This window comes from Mustelus asterias, chromosome 15, assembly GCF_964213995.1.
Source record: "Mustelus asterias chromosome 15, sMusAst1.hap1.1, whole genome shotgun sequence".
Taxonomy (NCBI): Eukaryota; Metazoa; Chordata; class Chondrichthyes; order Carcharhiniformes; family Triakidae; genus Mustelus; species Mustelus asterias.
The window spans coordinates 6,765,403-6,792,060 of NC_135815.1; the positions used below are offsets into that span (position 1 = coordinate 6,765,403).

The 26,658-nt window shown below is 42.2% G+C and overlaps 1 protein-coding gene across 2 annotated transcripts in view; it reads right to left on the reverse strand.

The window, feature by feature from the left end:
• The window catches only part of vta1 (vesicle (multivesicular body) trafficking 1), a 152,007-nt gene that overhangs the window by 90,009 nt on the left and 35,340 nt on the right, over positions 1 to 26,658 (reverse strand). For both annotated transcript variants that reach the window (XM_078229424.1, XM_078229425.1), the window contains exon 2: positions 3,080 to 3,174. In XM_078229424.1, coding sequence (XP_078085550.1) covers positions 3,080 to 3,174 — 95 coding nt within the window. The remainder of the gene's footprint in view (positions 1 to 3,079; positions 3,175 to 26,658) is intronic.

Genomic DNA, 26,658 nt, shown 5'->3' on the forward strand with positions numbered 1-26,658 from the left:
AAAATGCAAGAGGTTCCCTGGAGGGGTGGAGTGACTGGGTGGCACGGTGGTACAGTGGTTAGCATTGCTGCCTCACAGCGCAAGGGACCCAGGTTCGATTCCCAGCTTGGGTCACTGTCTGTGTGGAGTCTGCACGTTCTCTCCGGGTCTGCGTGGGTTTCCTCCGGATGCTCCGGTTTCCTCCCACTGTCCAAAATTTGTGCTGGTTAGGTGCATTGACCATGCTAAATTCTCCCTCAATGTATCTGAACAGGCGCCAGAGTGTGGCGACTAGGGGATTTTCACAGCAGTGTTAATGCAAGCCCACTTGTGACACTAATAAAAACACTAATAAATAAACTTTAAAACATTGACTGATGGCAGCCCAGTCACTGAGGTCCCAGATTTTCATATTTATGATGTATTTTATGTTGATCTATAATACGAGAACTTTAAGAATTATGTATCGCATTTTAATATGCTGTTTCATTACTGTTTTTATTTTGTTGGTATCTGGAGTCATGTTAATTTGCAAATGGAGTCATATCAGAACATTGTTTTTTTTTACTCTTTCACAGGACATGTGTATCGCTGGCAAAGCCTGCATTGTTGTCCCCCCATCCCTAACTGCCCCTGAACTGAGTGGCTTGCTCAGCCATTTCAGAGCGCAATTAGGAGTTAATCACACGGCTCTGGATCTGGAGTCACATGTAGGGTAGACCAGGCAAGAATAGCAAATTTCCTTCCCTGAAGGACATGAGTGAACCAGCCAACAACCAATAGCTGTCATGGCCACCGTTACTGAGACTAGCTTTTTATTTCAGATTTATTAATTGAATTTAAATTCCATCAGTTGCTGTGTGAGATTTGAATCAATGTCCCTAAAGCCTGGGCCTCTGGATTACCAGCCCAAAGATAGGACTACTATGCCACCAGCTCTGACATTATTGGGCAACAGGAAAATAATGGCTGCTATTAGAACCAGGAGGCTTGCATCTCTTATTGTAATGTGGCAGTAACAGAAGTACCATCCTCCCACTCTGCCATTCTGCTACTGTTATAAAAATGGCTAATATGTTTTTTCCACTAAGACCAAGAGGCTAAAGAAAGATGCAGCAGAGCAATCACAGACAAAAATCACCGTCCATTTAATGTTCATGACCATCTAATCACACATTTTTTAAGATTCCTCGAAGGCCATCATCAACCAAAATGGGTCATAAAGTGGCACTGTGATTATGGAACACATTGAACCACAGATTTGCTTGCTGCTGCCTCTTGTTTTCGCTGGAAAGGCGGCGGCTAAGAGGGGATCTTATTGAAACATATAAGATGATTAGAGGTTTAGATAGGGTGGATAGTGATAGCCTTTTTCCTCTGATGGAGAAATCCAGCACGAGGGGGCATGGCTTTAAATTGAGGGGGGGTAGTTATAGAACCGATGTCAGGGGTAGGTTCTTTACCCAGAGGGTGGTGAGGGATTGGAATGCCCTGCCAGCATCAGTAGTAAATGCGCCTAGTTTGGGGGCGTTTAAGAGATCCGTAGATAGGTTCATGGACGAAAAGAAATTGGTTTAGGTTGGAGGGTCACAGTTTTTTTTTTAACTGGTCGGTGCAACATCGTGGGCCGAAGGGCCTGTTCTGCGCTGTAATGTTCTATGTTCTATGTTCTATCTCTCTGTCCCACAATGTCACTGCGTCCCCAAATAGTTTGGGCAATGTTGTGCTAAATGGTTGCTCCAAAGTTGCAAGAGACCTCTTCAGCTCTGAAGAGGAGTCTTAGGGACTTGAAACTTTAACTCTCGTTTTGCTCTCCACAGATGCTGCCACATTTAGAGTTTTTTTCAGCATTTTCTGTTTTTATTTCAGGTTTCCAGCATCCACAGAATTTTGCTTTCATACTATTGTAAAAGCAATTACTCTTTAAACTGAACTGTAAAACTGAAGGACGTAGAGATTCAGAAATGCTTAAAATGAAGCTACAGGATTACATGAAACCTGGGAATGAAAGCTCAGCTTTAAAGATAAAAGCATTTCAGATTACCACTCAGACAGTAAACATGCATTAGTCATTGATACTCCTTAAACTTTATGAGTGACTTGCTGCAGAGCCCAAGTGCGATAACGCTCAGTGCTCAGGTCTTTTACACAGTTCTACAAAGAAATTTACCTCCTGCAGGGAGCTCAAAAAATAAATTGCGCTGTAAAATACTGAAAAATGCTCAGTAAGAGGTAGAAATCCATCAGCAAACTGATCAAAAATTGGCTGGAAATAAACTGAAAATTGTGTTTTAACATGCTGGAATGGCACATATCATAACCAAAGGCACAATCTTGCAAGTCCAGTTTTGTTTTGGTCTAACTGGTCTGTGCTGGACCTTCAGGAGAAAGCACTCCTACATTCACTGTGGCTCTGACATTATTGGGCAACAGGAAAATAATGGCTGCTATTAGAACCAGGAGGCTTGCATCTCTTATTGTAATGTGGCAGTAACAGAAGTACCATCCTCCCACTCTGCCATTCTGCTACTGTTATAAAAATGGCTAATATGTTTTTTCCACTAAGACCAAGAGGCTAAAGAAAGATGCAGCAGAGCAATCACAGACAAAAATCACCGTCCATTTAATGTTCATGACCATCTAATCACACATTTTTTAAGATTCCTCGAAGGCCATCATCAACCAAAATGGGTCATAAAGTGGCACTGTGATTATGGAACACATTGAACCACAGATTTGCTTGCTGCTGCCTCTTCTCTCCCATTGTTCGCCATATAAACTGAGTGAAGGATGAGGAAGGCCAATTGACCGATTCAACTCGGAAGGTCCTGCAATTCCCTCCGTCACAGCGCCCCCACCACTTGGAGCTTAAGAGTTTTTAGGTTTTGATTTCTCTCGGGGCCACTCTGTGATGTGGAGCACTGGATGTAAACTGGATTTCCACAGTAACTTCATTGCAGTGTTAATGCAAGCCTACTTGTGACACTAATGAATAAACTTAAACACTTAAACTTTGGAATGGATTTATATTGTATCACCTGATCTAAATACCCGTGTCCTCTGACACAAAACTAAGAATAAATTTTAAATTGACACTTACAATCTCTAGTTGATCCATTAGTTTCACCAAGAACTTGCGGCATTCTGGCGTTTTACTATCAATCTTCATTCCAGTTTGCATAGCATACAGGCGACCTGCACAAATAAAAATAAGTTAAAAGGAAAACACAAAAAGAACAGAACAGCAAATTCTAAGATGATTGAACATACAGATAACAAGAACAATTACCTTTCATGATCATGAGGAGCAAATACAATAGTACCACAACCTTTGACTCAAAAGCAGTGCAGTCAGGAAATTTTGTAATTCTTTAAAATGTCTGTGGAATTTTTAATTGGTTTTAAGAATGTTTGAAAAGGATTTTCAAGAGTTTGCATCAAATGCAAAGGGATCAAGTGTAATTTTCTTGAATAATTAGGATTAGCGTGATTCTAGTGGTAGTTGTTGTCAGTGCAGGCTCTATGGGCTGAAGGGTCTTTTCTGCACTATATGACACTATGAATTAGAAATACTGGTCCATGTGATCTGGCGACCCTTGACTTGGAGCAAGAGGAAGGAGGATGACATGCGAAAGCCATATGGCCAGGCACAAAGGAGAGTTGCAGCAGAGGGGAGAACAGAGCAGGCACATTTCCACTGAGCTGTGTTTCCATATTATAGTTGTTACAGACAGGAGGGGGTTAATTTTAACAGCCCTGATTCTCCTTTTGCCACCAGTCCAAGTTTGAGAGTTGCTTCACCGTTTATAAACACTAGTGTATTTCCCAATATTCTATTTATAATTTGACAGCAAACTCGAGATAGGATGAACTCAAAGGGTTAGTTTATTTGCACATAACCAAATGTCAGAGGCAGGTTGCCGTGTAACCTTTTGTGCACTCATACTGTAAAAGGATAGAAACAAGGAAGATTTACAGGGCTAATACCACAGAGAAAAGAATTGCTTAGTTCAGAATCAAAGTCCAATGAGTTATTTGTTTAAGGAAGTTGACAGGCTGAAAACCGATGCTCTATTATTCACTTTTCCAGTGGAGTTGACATCACATGATGAAATAGCATATGGAGATGAATCAGTGTTGTATGCGATGGTAGAGTTGGAACAGTGTAGATGGGGCCAGGTATTCAACCTATGCTGCTGCTTGTAGATATAAAAATAGTGGACTGTTTTTTTTTCAATATAGCAAGGTAATTGTTGTAGGGCAATATCGGGGATGATGTCTTTTATATTTTAATTTATATGTCCGTTCATATGTCATTTAATTTCAGTATAATACATGCAGGGCTACATAGAGCAAGCCCAGAGGGCCGGACTTCACCAGAGGGAAGGAAAGGGTTAATGCAGGCAGCTCCAGGCCTGCTCTGTCGACAGATAATGATTAACGCATGCTATCAACTTCTGATGTGCGGGGGATTGCTCGAATTGTCACGACAATGGGAGAACCGGCATTAAGACAGCCAGGCTCCATATAGTCTAGGAAGGGTATAGTCTTCCATAGAACATCATCTAGCAGAGGGGGATAACGATTAACACATCAGTGCAAATTGGTTGGGCAAATACAACGCTTTGACATTATAATTGGATAAACGGAACTGCCCAAGAAACTGATTAACAAAGTTGTACTGAACAATACAGTCTGCACAACGAGATTAAAAGAGCCATTTTGTATCCAACTTGAGGAATTAATACGCTAATATAAACCTTTATGACTCAAAACAGTATATTAACCTGTACCAAATCTACCAGAGACAGAGAGGACTCGCAGGCAACCTGAGATTTCAGGCCCGAGTTCACCTCTCCCTCATGCATGTGGAATAAAAGCTTTTCTTGAAGTTTGTCACGGTCTCCAAGGTTCATGACTGGGCTCCATTAGAATAAAACTGCCGAGAAAAATATCAGCCACGATTGAATGGCGGAGCAGACTCAATGGGCTGAGTGGCCTAATTCTGCTCCTATGTCTTATGGCTCGACTCGTTTCATTTCCCTCCTACAGTAATATTGCTGGTTGCACAAGCTAGAGGATTCTCTGTCACATGACTCCACCTCTTCACAATACCTTTGACATAAGGTGTGGATCACCAATTGGGTTCCCCAGATGGTTCAATGCACCAGTTGGCCAGGCCAAAGGGGTTGTTAGTGTCTCTTCAGTGATAACAAGGCACAGGATTTTGTGATACCACCATAGAAGCTCATTTTGTTCAGTGTCACAGAAAGATATAACTTCAGGCATTTTAAGGTCTTTGTAAAATTTTAGAAATTAGCCATGACAAAATCTAAATATATTTCATACACATCCCTCGGGTGTGTGCTGCACCACTGGTGGCAATGCCTTCAGTTGTATCGGCCCCAAACTCTGGTATTCCCGTTCTAAACCTCTTCAACTCTGTCCCCTCCTTTAAGACGCATCTTAAAACCAACTCCTTTGACAAAGCTTCTGGCCATCTGTACTAATATCTCCTTATTTGATTTCATTTGCATTATTGTCACAGACATTGGGATACAGTGAAAAGTATTATTTTTTGTGCGCCATGCAGATAAAACATACCGTTCATAGAGTACATGGGGAGGAAAGGAAAGAGTACAGAATATAGTGTTGCAGGGTGTATAGGGTGTAGAAAAAGATCAGCTTAATATATGGGAGGTCCATTCATATGGCTCCATTTTGTTTTGGTAATGCTATTATGAAGTGTTTTGGAGTGTTTTACTACGTTAAAGTTGATGCAGAAATCAAAATTCCTGTTGTTAACTATCAGTGTGGTTCATCGAGGATCAGGGCAGATCGGTACTAAATCCATCAGGTGAAGAGAATGGATAGAATATTGCCATGTATTTACACCATCCCATCCATACCTGACTTGGAGAAGTCAGGGGAGAGGGGATTGCAGCAGTAATGTCCCTCCACCCTGCAGACCACAAAGCTTCATCACATAATGACATTACTGTGTTACAGTATTTATTGGCCAAAATGTCACAGCAACTACCAGCCAGTTATTACCCTAAAAAAGACCCAGAGGTGACAATACTTAATTAACGGTGTAAATGGCACTGTGCAATGGCAAGAACAATAGTTGCCACTGTCCATACTGACAGCTGAAAGAGGTGCTGCCCAAAAGTAAATTGCATTTATCTAAACAAAGCTGGTGTGTTTCCATCGTATATAAGGTGTCAGACTGGTCAGGCATGTATTGCAGTTTTTGAACTAATACAATGTCTCTCCTGTGGACAACTAATACAGTGCTTCTCCTGTGGACAGTGGAAAACAGCTAAATTTTAGCTCCTGTTTCAGTTTCCTACTTAAGCTTACTGCCAGCCCAGGAAACGCAGAAAAAACAAGCCGAATATATCCACGCCAACACCTCAGACATAAACTGACAATTGCTCCAGCTCTGACAGGTTCCAGCCTTAGCTGGCAGCTCAGGTGCTGCCCCACCTTAAACCTGCCCTTTAACTTGCTACTTTGGAGAGCGAGGGGCACCATAGAATATACCTTACCATTAATAAATAGTTACAGTCATACGCCACACCCAAACCACTATCTTAAATCAGATGAGCTGGAGGAGAGGTTGAAATGTTCCAGATTGTTTCAGTCGGCTCAGGGATAAACTGTGAATCAGCAGTGATTCAGTTGCCAGCATGTCCTTCTGAGTCCCACTTCAGAGACTGAAAACAAAATTCAGATCACTGTTCCAGTTCAACATTAAAACCAATTTGGACATTAAACCAATACCCCATCAACTGTTTAATGTGAACGTTAAAGATTTTTAACTTGCATTGCAGGCGGTATAACAAAGGTTCACTAAATTTGTCCCTGGGATAAGAAGAGCTGTAAGAAGTTTAACAACACCAGGTTAAAGTCCAACAGGTTTATTTGGTAGCAAAAGCCACACAAGCTTTCGAAGCTTTCGAAAGCTTGTGTGGCTTTTGCTACCAAATAAACCTGTTGGACTTTAACCTGGTGTTGTTAAACTTCTTACTGTGTTTACCCCAGTCCAACGCCGGCATCTCCACATAAGAAGAGCTGCCCTATGATGATAGGCTGAGCAAATAGGGCCTATATTCTCTGGAATTGAGAGGAATGAGAGGGCGATCTCACTGGAACATACACGATTCTGATGGGGCTTGATGCTGAAAGATTGTTTCTGCTGGTTGGGGAATCTAGAACACAGGGGCACAGTCTCAGCATAAAGGGCCAATCCTTTAGGACTGAGACAGGAAGAAATTACTTTGCTCAATGAGTTGAGTGTCTTCGGAATAATTCTCTAGCTCAAAGATGTACGTGTGCCATCGTTAAATACATGCAAGGCTGGGATAAACAGATTTTTGGTTTTGCAGGGAATTGAAGGATATAAGGGTGGGATTTGGTCAGAAAAATGAATTTGAAACCAAGGATCATACATGATCATATTGAATAGTGGAGAAGGCTCAATGGGCCTACTCCTGCGCCATATTTTGTGTATTTATAGAGTGCAGGTCCTGTGTCCTGGTGATCCTTTATCCTTCAGCCAAACAACATCAGCGCAGCAGATTATCTGGTCAGTCATTTCAGCGCTGTTTGTAGGACCTTGCTGAGTACAAATTGGCTGCTCCGTTCTTTACATTAAAAGTTAACGTTTATTTATTAGTCACAAGTAAGGCTTACATTAACACTGCAATGAAGTTACTGTGAAATTCCCCTAGTCGCCACAGTCCAGCGCCTGTTCAGGTCAATGCACCTAACTAGCAAGTCTTTCAGACTGTGGGAGGAAACCGGAGCACCCGGAGAAAACCCACACAGACACAGTGAGAATGTGCAAACTCCACATGGACAGTGACCCAAGCCGGGAATCAAACCCAGGTCCCTGGCGCTGTGAGGCAACAGTCCTAACCATGTGCTACCATGCTGCCAACAGTGACTAGACTACAAAAGTATTTACTTGTCTGTAAAGCACTTTGGAACAACTGGAGTATGGAAATGTTATAAGTGAACAATTTTATTTGTTAAAATATTTAAGATTCTAAACTGAATTCATAAACTGAACCACAATAATATGTTCAAGATTGCCTCAATCTCTAAAACCATAGGACATAAAATCAAACTTTGAAAGAGCAGTAATACACAAACAGTTTAGATTGAACCACTTTTAACAGGTGGTGGTGAATAATGTGGAATGATCTGCCCAGGAATGAAATTCAGGTTATAGTATGGAAATATAAAGTAAAAATACATAAAGTTTATTTATTAGTCACAAGTAGACTTACATTAACACTGCAATGAAGTTACTTTGTCAAAGTAACTTTGGCACACACAAAGGCGCCATACTCTGGTACCTGTTGGGTACACAGAGGGAGAATTTAACATGGCCAATTGCACCTAACCCGCACATCTTTGGACTGAGAGGGGAAACCGGAGCACTAGGAGGAAACCCACGCAGACATGGGGAGAACGTACAGACTCCGCACAGACAGTGACCCAAGCCGGGAATCGAACCCGGGTCCCTAGTGCTGAGAGGCAGCAAACCACTGTGCCAATATTTAAGGAATTGGTTAAGTATTTAAGGGAATGAATGATTGTGAGGTATTTGTATTGGGGTTAGCCAGATGGACAGCAGTTTCGTCCCCTGCCCTGCACTTTGGTGTTCTTACACTTGAACGGTTGAAGTGAATAGTCAGTGTTCATTGCATGTGAATTGTCACAAATGAAGGGAGGTTGCTTGAGTGTTGCAATTCTTTTAAAAGTATTCGATTTCCAATAGAGTACAACAGAATTTGCACCATTAATCTGTTTCAAGACTTGTCCTTCAGGGTTATGACCACAGCTGGTTCAACTCATCCTTCCAAATTACTTGTGTGTCTGGATTGACAGCTTGCAAGCTCTTTTCAATCTTGGACAACATAAACAGTCTGCATTTCTCATCACTGTTCATGAAATTCTGCACATACTGAAGTTCACATGACATCAACAACCCTGCAGCTCTTTAACCTGTCCCTTTCCCTTCACTTCTCAGGAGTCAAGAAGAGTAATTCTATTACTGTCTCAGCTGTGACAAAGGGTCATTTGGACTTGAAACGTTAGCTCTTTTCTCTCCTTGCAGATGCTGCCAGACCTGCTGAGATTTTCCAGCACTTTCTCTTTTGGTTACTGTCTCAAGTAGGTCCACCTATATGAGCATTATGGCAAAAAGTCAATGTGGCAGGATTTTGAAAACAGAAATGATGACATTTCAATTTCTTGCATGCTCACCCGTACATTATCAGAATTCTGCAGATAAATGCAAACCACTGGTTGACAAATTTCACAGACAAGTTGATGGAATCAATTTACCCCCCCAAAAGAGCAAAATTCTAGAATGCCATTTAATATTTGCTGAATTTGATTTCTTCAATCACCATAAACCCATGCCCTAGATGTTGACTCATCAGCTACAATAGTCAATAGTTCCTCACTACAAACCTACCTCACTGTTTTGAAATCAAAAGTCACCAGACCATGTTTTTCTTTTCTCAAACTTCCTGACCAGCTTCACTCAACTATTTGTATTCGCATAGTGCTTTTAAAGTGGTAAAATATTTTTATCTCTCTTCGTCCTACGGTTGACAGACTTTTAAAGCCAAACTTGGCGTCAACTAGTCTCGCCCCCTTTACTAACTTATCCTTCTGTCTGACCCTATTTAACTTTGGTGTTGTCCTGCACTATAGGCTTCGACCCTGGGCTGTTCAGTAAACATTTTGTTACTGTTTTCCAAACTGCCAAGTTCGCACCATCAATTTTAGTTCCAGGTTTAGGCACCAAAGAGCCTTTGACTTTGGCACAGCTGTCAACAGTTACAAAGTGGACACCGACAACAAAACTTAAGCAGAAGGCTTGTCCAATGTATGGCATATATCTATAAGGAAAAAATGGCCTGCATTTACACCTATGTCTTTCATGACCTCAGGATGATTTAAGACATTGTAAAGTCAATTAAATAGTCTTTTTTGATTATGCAATCACTGTGACTAAGATTGTAATAAGGCACACATTTATTGTCTTGCTTTTCTTTTCAGAAGGCAAATAGCTCTTTCTTTGCAATAGTTGCTATCGAATTCAATAAAACCTGAACATTCACAGTGTAATTCCCCCTCCATTTCTTGTTTATTTGCATCATTTTCAGTAAAATATTCAGACAAAAAGATGGAAGAAAATGACCACAAGCACTTTGCAACCAACTATGGTAGTTTAAGATGGAGTGAGCTAGCTGTGTTTCCCAAATGAATGAAGATGGGTGTTTGAGCCCCAGGGCTATGTCACAAGGTGCTATTAACCCACTGAGTGCCAATAACCCCCGCAATTCCTATGCTGTCTGCTTCAATTAACATGAGTTGGGTTTTCCAATTGGCTGCAAGAATAACCAATAATGGTCTGAGCCTTGCCATTGTTTTGGCTTCTGATATTGGTGCACAGAGACAAGAGCACAGCAGCATTGTGAAACGCAGAGCCATTCTGGAATTTCTCTTTTACCTGATCTAATTGTACCTGTGTTTTCAATCTGAGTGAGAAGTCTCACAACACCAGGTTAAAGTCCAACAGGTTTATTTGGTAGCAAATACCATAAGCTTTCGGAGCACTGCTCCTTCGTCAGATGGAGTGGATATCTGCTCTCAAACAGTGCACAGACACTGAGACACAGACATTGGAGAGAGTGCAGAGAAGGTTTACCAGGATGTTGCCTGGTATGGAGGGTCTTAGCTATGAGGAGAGATTGGGTAGACTGGGGTTGTTCTCCTTGGAAAGACGGAGAATGAGGGGAGATCTAATAGAGGTATACAAGATTATGAAGGGTATAGATAGGGTGAACAGTGGGAAGCTTTTTCCCAGGTCGGAGGTGACGATCACGAGGGGTCACGGGCTCAAGCTGAGAGGGGCGAAGTATAACTCAGACATCAGAGGGACGTTTTTTACACAGAGGGTGGCGGGGGCCTGGAATGCGCTGCCAAGTAGGGTGGTGGAGGCAGGCACGCTGACATCGTTTAAGACTTACCTGGATAGTCACATGAGCAGCCTGGGAATGGAGGGATACAAACGATTGGTCTAGTTGGACCAAGGAGCGGCACAGGCTTGGAGGGCCGAAGGGCCTGTTTCCTGTGCTGTACTGTTCTTTGTTCAGGCCCTATTCCCGTAACCCCACACATTTACCCTGCTAATCCTCCTGATAGTAGAGTCAATTTAGCACAGTCAATTAACCTAACCTGCACATCTTTGGACTGTGGGTGGAAACTGGAGCACCCGGAGGAAACCCACGCAGACACGGGAAGAAAGTGCAGGCTCCACGTCAACAGTGACCAAGGCGGGAATCGAACCTGGGTCTCTGGCGTTGAGACAGCAGTGGTAACCACTGTGCCACCGAAATGCCCCAAGTACATAAAGTACATAGTATTTTATGTACTACAGGGGAAAGCACTCCACTTGTACTTTGAAAAATCATTAAACCTTTGGTTCAAAATGAACTGAAGTCGTGCTGATTAATTCCTGAACTGGACTACCTGTCACGACCAGATTCAAATTCAGAGCCAAGCAGTAAATCAAGCATTGAAAGCTGAACTTGTATCTTATTTTGAGTGTCTGACCCTTGGGCTGTGAACGCATTTCCTGCACATGAACTACTTTTCCCTGATGGTTCCGATTGATATTGAGCTGATAGCTGGCAGCACAAAGTGGAGGGTCAGATCTAAGCCCCACACAAGCAGACACAATTCAAGCAATGCTTGTTGTTGAAGTGAACAAAACCAGGGAAAGGCTGTCGAACAAACTTGTTTGAAAGAACTGTCAAACGGTTGAACCAGTAAAGCCAAATGTAAACTCCGGAAAAAAAAAAGGAACAGGCAGCTCCAATCTGGACTCAGACTTTTCCATTTGGACTGTTTACAATCCCAATGGGAAAATAATGATCATCAGATTTCACGGAATCAGAAATTTCAATGAAGAAAAGCCAGTATGCCAGTGGAACAAATCAACTGCAATGCCACCACCCAGATTTAATAAACTGCTTTCATACTTTTACATTTAATGTGGCAAAAACAGAATTAGCTGGCCAATTTTGTGGGATGCTGCTGTGCCTAAAACAGCAGCTGTGTTAAATTGACACATAAAAACAGTCACTAAACATGATGCACTAAAATAATGAATTGGATGTAGACCAGGTGTCATCAAAATCATACAGCATAGACGGGAGGCCATTTGGTCCATTGCGCCTCTGCCAGCTGCTCTCTGATTGAGTGACCAAGTTGACCCATTCCCCTGCTTTTATTTCAGTTGATGGCTCAGTGAACTCAGCTAATGTTCTGGGGACCCAGGTTCGAATCCCGCCACTGCCGATGATGGAATTTGAATTCACAAACATTTTGGAATTCAGAATCTACTGATGACCATAAAACCATTGTTGATTGTCAGAAAAACCATCTGGTTCACTAATGCCCTTTAGGGAAGGAATTCTGCTGCCTTCACCTGGTCTGGCCTACAAGTGACTCCAGACCCACGGCAATGTGGTTGACTCTCAACTGCCCTCTGAAATGGCCCTAGCAAGTCATTCAGTTCAAGAACAACTAGGGATGGGCAATAAATGCTGACCAGCCAATGACGTCCATATCCCACGAATGAATAAAATAGCCTTGCAAAATTCTTCTTCTAAGCACATATCCAGTTCCTTTTTGGAACTAATTATTGAATTTACATCCACCATCTTCACAATCAGTCGTCAATAATTCACTGAGTTAAAAAAAAATCCATCTCTGGCTTCAATTGTAAATTATCTTAAATAGCTGTCCTCCAGTTACTGACCCTGTGCCAGTGGAAAAAGTTTCTCGTCTCCCAATATCCCTCAATTTTGAACAGCTCTATTAAATTTTCCTTTAATCTTCTTTGCAATTCTAGCTTCTCAAGCCTCTCCACATTACTGAATTAAAAGTCATCTCATTAAAAGCAGCCCTTTCATTTTTTTCCAGTGCTGATCTATTTCCATTTTGGGATTTAGTACATTGGCCAAATCCTGTGACAAACCAAAACTATTTTGATGGCAAACGAACTGGGTGCACTTTAGGAAACAAACTGTCATTGCTGGATCGGACATGCAAGCAACACTGTTCTGAAGAAGAGTCACCATGTTCAACTCAAAGCGTTAACTAGGTTTCTCCCTTCTCAGATGCTGCCAGGTATTTCCAGCACATTCTGTTTTTACTGTCAGGCAACACTCTTGGGCAGGATCGTAGGAGCTTGAGATTTCCAAGTAAAAAATGCATTCCAACATTTCATTTGTTTTTCATGGTTGTTAGCCAGTGGATGGGTACCACGGGGGGGTCTTCAAAATTAAAAATATTTGAGTTGGACTTTACATTGGGACTAAAAAGACCCCCTTCCAAAGTCAACAAGCCTCTGGAGGGCTCGATTTAAATGTGGAGTAAAAGCGGCTGGCTTATTGATCTCTTAATGACTATGGCCATGAAATAAAAATTAGAAGATGCGAGTAAAATGAGAAAGAAAAGAGCAATTTGCCATGTTCAGGAGGTAAATGTCTTCGCCCTGCGGGGTGGTCACAATGTCGAACTCAGCACCAAATGGAGTGCCTGAACTTAATAGCAGATACATTTAAGGGGAGGCTAGAAAGGCCATAGAAAGGAGGAAGGAACTAAGAAATAAGTTGAAAAAGAATATGCGATTGGAGCAAAAATGGTTTGAAATTTATCAGAAGGACAGACAAATTAATGTTTCAAGAGCATGCCCTTCGTCAGACTGGTGTTGACTTAATATGGTCAGAAAAGTGGAAAGCACTTTATTTGCAGTTCCATGCCAGTGAAAACCCTAGAGATCATGAGAACTTCCAAAAAATAAATAATGCTGTACAGAAGTACATTCGAGAAAGCAAGCAACACCAGGCAATAGTTTTAAACCAAAGCATTGATAGCCCCTACGAGGTGCAGCTACAGCCTGAGTACATGCCTTGAGGAGAGAGGTGGGGGTGAAGCGTTTTTTCTTTTTTTTGCCCCTGCATCCTGAGGCCTTGGGGCCCACATATGATGCTCAGTAACACATTCACCTCTAAGCCATGATGTGGAGTTGCCAGCATTGGACTGGGGTGGGCACAGTAAGCAGTCTCATAACACCAGGTTAAAGTCCAACAGGTTTATTTGATAGCACGAGCTTTCGGAGCGCCGCTCCTTCATCAGGTGAGTGCAGGATTTGTTTCACACACAGGGTATATATAGACACAAACTCAATTACAAGATAATGGTTGGAATGCGAGTCTTAACAGATAATCAAGTCTTTACAGGTACAGACAATGTGAGTGGAGAGAGGGTTAAGCACAGGTTAAAGAGATGTGAATTGTCTCCAGCCAGGACAGTTCGTGAGATTTTGCAAGCCCAGGCAAGTCATGGGGGTCACAGATAGTGTGACACGAACCCAAGATCCCGGTTGAGGCCGTCCTCATGTGTGCGGAACTTGGCTATCAGTTTCTGCTTGGCGATTCTGTGTTGTTGTGTGTCGTGAAGGCCGCCTTGGAGAACGCTTACCTGGAGATCAGAGGCTGAATGTTCGTGACTGCTGAAGTGTCACTTCAGCAGTCAAGGGCATTCAGCCTCTGATCCTCAGCAGTCAAGGGCATTCAGCCTCTGATCTCCGGGTAAGCATTCTCCAAGGGGGCCTTCACGACACACAACGCAGAATCGCCGATCAGAAACTGATAGCCAAGTTCTGCACACGAGGACAGCCTCAACCAGGATCTTGGGTTCATGTCACACTATCTGTAACCCCCATGACTTGCCTGGGTTTGCAAAATCTCACTAACTGTCCTGGCTGGAGACAATTTACACCCCTTTAACCTGTGCTTAACCCTCTCTCCACTCACATTGTCTGCACCTGTAAAGACTTGATTACCTGTTAAGACTTGCATTCCAACCATCATCTTGTAATTGAGTTTGTGTCTGTATATGCCCTGTTTGTGAAACAAATCCTGCACTCACCTGATGAAGGAGCGGCGCTCCGAAAGCTCGTGCTACCAAATAAACCTGTTGGACTTTAACCTGGTGTTGTGAGACTGCTTACTGTATCTCTAAGCCAGAGGTTGTGGGATCACACTCCACCCCAGAGCACAAAATCTGGGTAGACATTTCAGTGCTGTACTGAGAGAATGCTGCACTATCAGAAGTGCTGTCTGCCCGCTCAGCTGATTGCAAAAGATCCCATAGCATTATTTGAAGAGCGCGGGTGGTTTGACCAATATTTCTCTCTCAGCCACCTTCACTGAAAGCTGTTGATCTGGTCATCATCACACTGTTTGTGGGCCTTGTCGTGATGCCTGGAAAACCCCACAGCTTTCCTTTAGCAAAGATTCAAAGATGTGCGGGTTAGATGGGTTGGCCATGCTAAATAGCCCCTTAGTATCAGGGGGACTAGGTGGGGTAAATGCATGGGATCAAGAGGATAGGGCCTAGGTGGGATTGTGGTTGGTGCAGACTCGATGGGCCAAATGGCCTCTTTCTTCATTGTGGGGTTCTAAGTCCTTCATCCCACATGGCCACTGGCCTGGAAATTCCTCCCATCTGCTCCTGCTTCACCAGCGACTGGAGCAAAAGATGATTTGAAATTGATCAGGAGGAGGGACAAACTAATGTTCCAAGAGTATGCCCTTCGTCAGACTGGTGTTGACTTGATATGGTCAGAAAAGTGGAAAGCACTTTATTTGCAGCTGATGTTGCAAACACGAGCCTCCACCCATCTCAGCAACGAAACCACAGCCGAGCTGATGCAGATCAGCAAAGTTTCCCAGCAAGTGAGCTCCTATGATTAGGCCTCATATTAAAACTCCAAAGTGTGTAGGAGAGGTAAAACACCTTAAATGACAAAACCATTGAAATATTCCAGGTTATTGGCTATATTCACACTTACATTAACTTTACAAATATACGATTCTTTAGAAAGAAAGGTAGTGCATATGGGACATGAATCTCTACAAAGGTGTTGTGGGGGGATCCATGAACGAAGCAGTCATTATAACCATGTTAATTTGGTTCACATAAATTTTGTACTACTCCTCTCCAGTCCCAGTACTTCATGTACTTGCTACTTGAACAAATTTCTCTGAACTCTCTCCAGATAAAACAAAGCAAAAAGGGCCTTCAATCATAATGAGTTGATTTTTAAAAGGGGTTTGGTGTTTGAGAGTTGTAAAGAGAGGTGAACTCCACTGTTTGGAAGTTACACTTTGCACAAAGCATCATGCCAGTGAAACTATCACTGTGGATTTCAGATAGGACATCTTTGTCTCCAGGCTGTGTGGTTTGTATTGCACAACACAATTACTATCTGCAAACAGATTAATATCCTTTTTTTCGTAAGTGACATTGTCAAGTCATATAAACTGAAATCTGACTTCCATCCAACAATTTAACTAACTACTTGGGCAGTTTTAATAAAAGGGATTCTGCACCAGTGCCAATTCAGATGCAAGTCGGTCTAAACGACACAAATTGCCCAACCTTCTTAACCCCATTACTATTCCTGCCACATCCCCATACTTGCTCCAAATATGCTGCGGCATAAACCATTTCTCTCTATCAAAAACAGATTGCATACAGGGGAACGTACGTGGAGCTACATACTAAACCTACAATGCTAGTTGCAGGGAAAAGGAAGAGGGGCTCCACATGAGTGATACTTTGTAAATGGAAAAGTTATAGGACAAGCCAACCCACAAGCTATATTGAACAGAGATTAGCTTTTTTTACTGTTTAGCTTTTGGCTTCTTATTAGGAAGGTGGATTGGTCTGTTCTCTCGGACTCGTTTGGAACACTGAATCAATTTGAAATATTCAATTTATCCTTTAAATTCTGTTGCCTGCATCATAAAATAGGAAGGAAAAGATTATTAGAAGAAAACCATGCCAGCATAATGTGGCTGTGGCTCACTTTCTAACTGCTGACTGAAGACATTCCAAAGACCACATACTTTCCCGTATACATTACCCATAATAGTGTTGTACGCTTGTGTGATCTGTCAAATGGGCTGCCTAAAAAGTACTGCTCATTTCCCTGAAGTACTTTGACATGGCACATAATTCTCCATAATGGAATCCACTGTGCGGGCAGAAATAATTTTTTAAGTCCTATCCAGTTAAAGTAAAACCTGATTTTGATTAAAGTATCACTGGAAACTATTTCCTGATATTTCAAGCTGTCTTGAATTTCACCAACAAAACTAGCAAGTGAACATAAAGGATATAAAGGTATTTAAGATAGCACTGTCGTTGACTCTTGACTCTCTCTGTAATGGCTTGGCAAGCAACTCAGATCAAAGGCAATTAGGAATGGGCAACAAATGCTTGCATTACCAGCGATACCCACATTGCGTCAAAGAATAAAGAAAAAAAAAGGATGAATTGAAATTTTATAACTTGTATTTAGACAGTATGTTTCAAAACACCTCAGTCAATTAAATACTTTTTTAAAAAGTGTAGCCATGGCTGTAATGTAGTAAATATGGCAGCCAATTTGCATACATCAAACTCCTCCAGTAGCTATTTTGATTTGATTTATTACTGTCACATGCATTAGTATACAGTAAAAAGTATTGTTTCTGGCATGCTATACATATAAAACACACCATACATAGAAAAGGAAAGGAGAGGGTGCAGAATGTAGTGTTACAGTCATAGTTAGGGTGTAGAGAAAGATCAAATTAATATAAGGTAGGTCCATTCCAAAGTCTGATGGCAGCAGGGAAGAAGCTGTTCTTAAGTCAGCTGGTATGTGACCTCAGACTTTTGTATCTTTTTCTCGGTGGAAGAAGGTGGAAGAGAGAATGTCCGGGTTCCTTGATTATGCTGGCTGCTTTTCTGAGGCAGTGAGAAGACTAGATAGAGTCAATGGATGGGATGGACTGGACTTTGTTCACGACCCTTTGTAGTTTCTTGCGGTCTTGGACAGAGCAGGAGTCATACCAAGCTGTGATACAACCAGATGCTTTCTATGGCGCATCTGTAAAAGTTAGTGAGAGTCGTAGCGGACATGCCAAATTTCCTTAGCCTCCTGAGAAAGTAGAGGTATTGGTGGGCTTTTTTAACGATAGTGTCAGCATGGAGGGACCAGGACAGGTTGTTGGTGATCTGGATCCCTAGAAACTTTAAGCTTGCAACCATTTCCCTTCATCTCCCTTGATGTAGACAGGGGCATGTCCTCCACTATGGTTCCTGAAGTCGATGACTATCGCCTTCGTTTTACTGACATTGAGGGAGAAATTATTATCGCACTAGATTCTCCATCAGTCCTGTACTCTGTCTCATCATTATTTGGGATCTGACCCACTACGGTGGTGCCATCAGCAAACTTGACAATCGAACTGGAGGGAATTTGGCCACCCAGTCATAGGTGTATAAGGAGTATAGTAAGGGGCTGAGGACACTGCCTTGTGGGGCTCAGGTGTTGAGGATAATCATGGAGGAGGTGTTGTTGCCTATCCTTACTGACTGCAGTCTATGGGTTAGGACATCTAGGATCAAGTCACAGAGGGAGAAGCCGAGCCCGAGGCCACAGAGTTTGGAGATGGGTTTCACAGGAATAATGGTGCTGAATGCTGAGCTGTCATCAATAAATAGGAGTCTGACATTAGTGTCTTTATTATCCAGGTGTTCCAGGATTGAATGTAGGGCCAGGAGATGGCGTCTGCTATGGACTTATGTCAATTGGCAAACTGTAGTGGATCCAGGCAATCTGGGAAGCCGGAATTGATTCATACCATGACTAACCTTTTGAAGCACTTCATATTGGTAGGGTAGCACACACTGGGGGGAAATGTGACATCAACCCTGTGCCCATTGTAAAAGCAAGGCTCAAAAATTAACCCTGTCCATGAGGCAAATAACCAATAAAAGTGAGCCAGCAATAGCCAAAGAGTAGTTGGTCTAGTGGGCAAATGACTGAATGCAATCAGAAGGAGTTTACGGGGGAAATCAGATGATGGAGGAAGAATGGGTGGTTTTGGTGAGTCCAGATGATCTATTGATGCGGTCTAGCAGATCTGGTGATGGATGACTAAACTCAGTTGGGCACCAGATACACTTAGGTCTGCACCATTTGGAATTGATGGAGCAAAGATGGGAGCTATACTGGAGAACTTGGAGGGGCGGGAGAGTAAATGTTCTGTTGGAAACAAGGGCATCAAAGATGGAGGTGGTTTCTGCTATTTTGTATTTTTATTTCTGATTCTCAGTGTTCAGGATTTCAGACATTGTCACGTTCAGAAACAAGCATCACCACAAGAATCAAAAGCAATGCCAAAGAAAAAAAAATCTGAACAGATTATGAAGATGTTAGAAGCGTTGCCCTGGAAAGGTTTGAAAACAGAATTAATCAATACTTCAAAAAGGGAGACAGATACTGACAAGTAAAGAAAGGCATTACAGGATATGGAAAGGGGAAGGATACTGAAATTGAAGAGCTGTTATAGCCAGCAAAACGGTGTGGACTTAATGGGCCAGCTGGTCCAATCCTATGTCCATGAAATGAGAAACTCCTTCCTTTTTGATGCATTTAGAAGAGGGGAAAGAAAAATCAGGTCTCAACACTGTTGTTCTCAAAAGTCACGCTTTTCTTCAAAACTGGTGTTCAACAATCTGTGGAAAATAAATCTACATCTTTTGGAAAAATGACATTTACCTACTTAACTTATTTTTTGCGGGGAAGCAACTAAGGAGATTATAGAAAACATAATCAGAGGTGGGTCATGTAATAATTACACTGCAATGCAGTCTTACGTCTGACAAAAAAAACATCTTCACCCAATTGCTCAAAGCATTTTCTGTTACGTTCTTAAGAGGAGATTTTCAGATCATCACTGCAGGATGATGGCGACTGAAACACACCTAGAAACCAGTGGCATTCTTCTTATGCAGGCTCAAGATCAGACAGGAAAAGGCCAAGTTTTTTTTAGGCACTCGGACTAAGGATGACAGATCGCAGGTCTACAAAAGCATGTGCATACACACTCATGCATATCAATGACTGCAGATTTCCGGCAACAGCTTCACCTCAGAATGCAGCTTTTTAACAACTCAACAGCCGCTAAATGGACTGGAAAGGACTGAAATACAAATTCGAGCATCTGACTTACTGACTTGAATGACAAGAACATTTTGCCTGCCAGGAGGGTGTTCCATTAACAGATTAACTTTAATTGTCTTTTCCGTGGGGACACTATGTTTATGCAAAGTACTGGGGGGGGCGGGAAATGTGAGGAAAAGCTGACAGAAATACATCCATCAAGGGGAAATGAGGAAAGCATTACTTCCAGTATACAATTCTAAACATTGCAGAAATGTGTAGTACAGATAATCATTTGTTTTGTTGTCTCTATATTAAACAACTTTCTCCATAGGGACTTTATAACTCCTACGGCAAAACATCAAACATCAGTTCTACCATTACTGAATATTTTTCCTCATTAGGTGACTACGTATGAAATTGCAAATATTTCTATTTATGGGCTGCATTTTCGAAATTACACCCACTTCTCAACTTTGCATGAATGGTGCAAGGAAAGTAGGATAATGTTTCATCAACTGACTTCTATGCCAATTATTAAAGGCGACTGTGCCATATTGGATTTTGCCCGCGTTAGCCAAGCTGGCTTTTAAAAAAATATTTCCGCAATGGTATTCAACATTTTCCTTCACAGTAAGCCAGCAGTCTGAAGAGGCTGAAGGGTCATGGGTTCATGTCGGACTCCAGGGACTTGAGCACAAAAATCAAAGCTGACAATCCAGTGCAGTACTAAGGGAGAGTCTGATGTACAATCTTTGGGTGAGATGTAAATCTGAGACCCTGTCTGCCTTCTCAGGTGGACACAAATGATCCCATGACACTATTTGTTTTTTGTCTGTTCACAAAAGCTTTATTGCGGCTGATTTACTTTACAATAATTTTCAAAATTTCTAGAACCGTTTCTTGGTTCCTGCGGCTTTAGTGACCTTGAGGACATTAGAACTCTCACTCTTACCGAGAGGCCGACACTCGCGCACAGTCACACTGTACATCCCTGAAGCAGAGTAACAGATGGACAGACATATTCTTATGTCACTTCTCAAAATAGTTGTGCTTCCTGATATTGTGCAAGCAATCTCTGCGAGTAACAATAGTCCGCTGCATCTTCATCTTAGTCACAACACCTATCAGGATCCACCCCCAGATTGACATGTTGCCAGTGAATGGATACTTCCTGTCAATGTAGGTTTCATAAATGGCCTCTTGTGGAATCATGAAGCCCAGGCCTACGTTATAATAGTAGTGAGGGAGCTTTTCCTTCACTCACAAGTGCCCCTCCACATTTTTGGAGGGGTTTTTCAAAGTTTGACCTGTAAACCAACATCTATGGAAATTTGCGAGTCACTCCAAACTAGGAAAGGGAATTATTATTTTTCATGTTCACACAATCAAATGGATGCTTTTCCTTCACTTCAGGATCCAGTGAAGAATGCATTACGAAACCCACAGATTTTCAACAAGTGCAATGATCAGGTAGCTCACAAAAAGCAAATAAACTTTAGAACTGACAGGTCCACAAATGGAATATAAATTATATCTTGTGGACTTTGTTGATTTGACACCACAGATGAACTAGACACAGAGTTGGACAAAGGGATTAAAATAGTGGAGTTTTAATGGTACATTATATTCTCTCTGAAACATCATCCATCTCTGCTTCTAACTTTTCACATCTGCCCAAAACAATATCAAGGCTTTTATTGACGCTTGATTTCACAAATTTACTTCTTGCGAGCCATGTTTAAGTCCCTAAAAACTATAACTAACCCAAAACACGATAGCGCCAAGCCCAACATGCTTGTCCTTCAAGATCCACTTCTTCAATTCCCTCCATGGTGTCCCTCCCCAATCTCCTCCAGCTATAAAAACTGGAGCACACCTAGACCCCTCACCTCCAACACCTGCCCAACTACTGTTTGCTCACCTCCCTTGAGACCTTCAAAGGATGTTCCTTCAGGCATTGTGTGTCCAGTCTCGCCTACACCCCAACATCCACCCTGATGTTCTGTCATTTTCCTCCCTCCCTAACTTCCAAGAGCTGAAGACCTTTCTCTTTGTACTTTTACTCCACCACCGCCCCCCCCCATGCCCCTTTTTCGCTTTCTTCCATTTCTCAGTTATATCTTTGTTAATTTCCTGTGAAGCTCTCTCCACCCACTCGTCCATGCTTCTAGCCAATACAAATCATGTTTCTAAACTCTCATACAATAAATTTTCAATTAAAAAAACACAGATTTCAGTAATTAGATGATGTAATTTTCACAAACAGGAAACACATTTCAGATAAGGAACACCATCCACAGTATTGTTTTCTAACATTGTTTGGGAGGACCATAGCGTTTGAAGAAGGCAGCTCATCCACCACCTTCTCACAGCAACTTACTGCAGTCTTGCGAGCGCTACCCAAACCCCCAGAGCAAATTTTTAAAAACGATTTGGCTTTGCCACTTCTCCCCGCCTTCAGAAACTTTGTCCCCCCCTGAAGGGTAACAAGGGGGAAATCTGCATGGAAAGTTCCCGCTACATGTTCCTGGCAGCTGGTTTCAGAGAAACACTGATGAGGATCTAAGGGCAGCACCACCCACCCATTGTTTACAAAGCCTTGGAAGAACAAAAGTATCAGGTGAGCCACAATTCTTTAGTTGCCCAGGGTGAGATACAGTAAAATGCAATAACTTAACCGATATAGTTAATAATGCACTGCCATACCAACACAATAGGCATCTGATGCATCAGTTGCATGACAATCCATGTAACAAGATCTTCATTCTGAGGACTGCACTGTTTTTCATTAAGTCTGTTTTTACTTTAATGTTTAATATAAAATCCATTCCTAGCCAATACTTAACACACATTAAGAACAAAATGCCAGTCTGAGCAGTAGACATACCACGTTCTCAGCAAATAAACAGTTTTAATTAAAATTCTCACAGGAGTTTCCTTTCCAATAGTTCTACGTAATTGAGCATAAAAGCCCTTTCACATTAGTATCTTCTGTACTTTGCACCTTGAGTTTAAACATCCAATCAGTGTTTTAATGAAGAACCTCCCATCGGTAATAGAATAATTTCCTTTAGACTGCAGATTTGAAATTTAAAAGTTTTGCAAATCCCTTTACATGTTCAGCTCAAATTTTCCAGGTCACTTTTTTCTTCTAAGAAGCCATGCACATTAACATGTACTCTTCCTTGCTCAATCCCTGCAGATGAATGTCCATCTTGCCCCTCAATACCATTGGAGCCAAATCAGTTATTAGGTCCTTGCCTCTGGAACTCTTCCAAAACTTTTTCTAACATTGTTTGGGAGGACCATAGCGTTTGAAGGCAGCAGCTCATCACCACCTTCTCACAGCAACTTACTGCAGTCTTGCGAGCGCTACCCAAACCCCCAGAGCAAATTTTTAAAAACGATTTGGCTTTGCCACTTCTCCCCGCCTTCAGAAACTTTTTCCCCCCCTGAAGGGTAACAAGGGAAATCTGCATGGAAAGTTCCTGCTACATGTTCCTGGCAGCTGGTTTCGGAGAAACACTGATGAGGATCTAAGGGCAGCTTGCCCAAGTGCTTGCTAAGCCAAGGTTCGTTCAGAATGTAAACCACGTAGCATGGGACTGTGGGATGCACTGCAATGAGGGCCACGCTCAATCCTAGGCTTGTGTTCCACCAGTGCTCACCTGGGACAATAGTGGACTTTTGTAGACTGTAGTTGGCCCCAACTAGGCCAGGGACACAAAGAAAACTTGCATATTACGTGATTCTGCTGGAAAGGGAATTAGGTAAGGACTAGATCATTTGTAATGTGCCCCTTGCCTGTAGTCAAAAAACCCGTCAATACTCGTTTGTGAAGCAACATCACATTCGAAGGAAGGGTGTCATCCCTCCTAAGCTCAGTATCAGAATGTGCTGTGCTTGTGAAACTTTACCCTAATGTTAGAAGCTTCATTCAGGAGATGATAGAAAAAGGGTGAAAATTTAACAGCTTTTTAAATCTTTAAAAACCAAATTTTTGAATGACACACAGCAGCAGTCACGGTGCTGGAAGCTATAAAGTATCCAGATCTAGGCAAGGAGCCAGGCATAAGCTGGCAACAGATGTATAAAGTTATAATAACAAGACTTGCTTTTGTATAGGGCCTTATCGAGTCATCAAAATATCTCATAAGTACTTAATGTATTTTGTTGCTATAGGAGCACAATACCTGTAATCTCCATGTGGCAACCATTTCATGCCAGTAAAGGCCCACAAACAACAAGATGATTAATTTGTTTTTATGTATGGTGCTGGCTGAGGAAAGGACGTTGGCCTGCACAAAAGAACTCCTGGCTCTTCATTCAGCAAAGCACGAAGTTCCTGAGGCACATCCAGATGGATGGAGCCTTGATTCAAGGTCTTATTCAATGGACAGCACAGTGGTGGGTCCAGCCATTTCTCAGTGCTCCAATATTGTCAGCTTAGAATACAAGCTTAGTTCTTAGCGCGGAACTTGGAGCCAAACCCAGGGTAAATTACACCATCAACAAAACGAAAAGATCCCTTTTACATGTAAAATCTGCAACTAACTCTTTCAAAGATAAAACTGCTTGGCTATAACTCTTCAACCACATCAGAGATCTATTTATCTGGTGGTCTTTAAAGCCAGCACATCTGGTGGTTGCCTGTATGTCTGCCAGCCATCTTTTCTTTAATTCATTCATGAGATGTGGGTGTGGCCGACTAGGGCAGCATTTATTGCCCATCCCAAACTGCCTCTCGAGGTGTGGTGAGCTGCCTTCTTGAACTGCTGCAGTCCAGGTGGTACACCCACAGTGCTGTTAGGAAGGGAGTTTCAGGATTTTTACCGAGCGACAGTGAACAAACGGTGAGAAAATTTCCGAGTCAGGGTGTCGTACTCCCATGCATCTGCAACCCTGGTCCTTCTAGGTGGTAGAGGCTGCGGAAGGTGTTGTCGAAAGAGCCTTGGTGAGTTGGCCATCTTGTAAATGACATACCTAACTGCCACTGTACATCGGTGGTGGATGGAGAGCCAATCAAGTGGGCTGCTTTGCCCTGGATGCTGTCAAGCTTCTTAAGTGTTGTTGCAGCTGCACTCATCCTGGCAAGTTGAGAGCATTCCACCACTTGTAGATGTGGACAGACTTTGTGGAGTTGGAGGGATGGATTCCAGGATTTTGACCCGGTGGCAGTGAAGGAACGGTGCTAACAGTTCCAAGTCGGGATGGTACATGACTTGATGGGGAACTTGCAGATCCAATTCAGTTTCTGGTCAATGGTAATTCCCAGGATGTTGATAATTAAGGGGTGGGGTTCAATGATGGTAGTAACATTGAATAAGACCAGACCAGGTAAGAATGGCAGATATCTTTCCCTAAAGGATATTAGTGAACCTATGGGTTTTTACAACAATCGACTGCGGTTTCATGGTCATCAATAGACTTTTAATTCCAGATTTTTATTGAATTGAAACTTCACCACCTGCTGTAGTAGGGTTCGAACCCAGGCTCCAGAGCATTAGCTGGATCTCTGAATTACTAGTCCAGTGACAATGTCACAACACCACCACTGCGCCCGTGTCAGTTATCAGCCCAAATCTGAATACTGCACAAATCTTGTTGCATATGGACGTGGAGTACTTCAGCATCTGAGGAGTTGTGAATAGCATTAATCATCTGTGAACTTATGATGGGAGGAAGGTCATTGATGAAACAGCAGAAGATAGTTGGGTAAAAGACACTATTCCTGAGGAACTCCTGCGGTGATGTCCTGAATTGAGATAATTGACCTCCAAAAAACACAACTATCGTCCTTTGTGCCAGATATGACTCTGCCAGTGGAGTGTTTTCCCCAATTCCCATTGACTTTACTTTTACTTGGGCTCCTTGGTGCCATGCTCGGTCAAATGTTGCTTTGATATCAAGGGCAGTCACTCTCTCCCAGCTCTGGAGTTCAGCTTTCTCATCCATGCTTGGACCATGGTTGTAATGATGTCAGGAGCTGAGTGGCTCTGGCAGAACCCAATTTGAGCGTAGGTTTGTGCCACCTGATACCACCCTGTTGTCAACTCCATCCATCACTTGGCAAATGGTGATTTCAGACATATGGCAGTGTGGGAAATGATACAGAGAAACTGATTGAGAATATTCTTCTGAAACTCCAGCTGCAATGTAAAAATTATCTGATCTGCTGTGGACTTAAGATTGTTTCTTTGACTTCCCAGTTTATGAGCCTCCCTGAAATCTGAGAGGAAGATTTACCATGGAGTCACAACAGTATCAGTTTGTATTTCCATAATGCCTTTAAATATAGTAAAACGTCCCAGTGTCATTTACATGAGCGTTTGGAAACATTTGACATTGCATATCCCAAAATACAACATATATTCTCTGAAAACTTTGTTCCTGGATAGTTTCACTGCTTCAGAAAGGCCACTGGAACAATTGCCAAGCTGTGCCTAGATGGCTTCTGTACAGACAGGGAAAAGTTTTAATTAGAATAAAATGAACCCTCCAATTCCTCACAAGGCACTTGTGTTGGAAACTTCAGTTAAATTTGTTTTCCATATCCATTCACTGGATGCGAA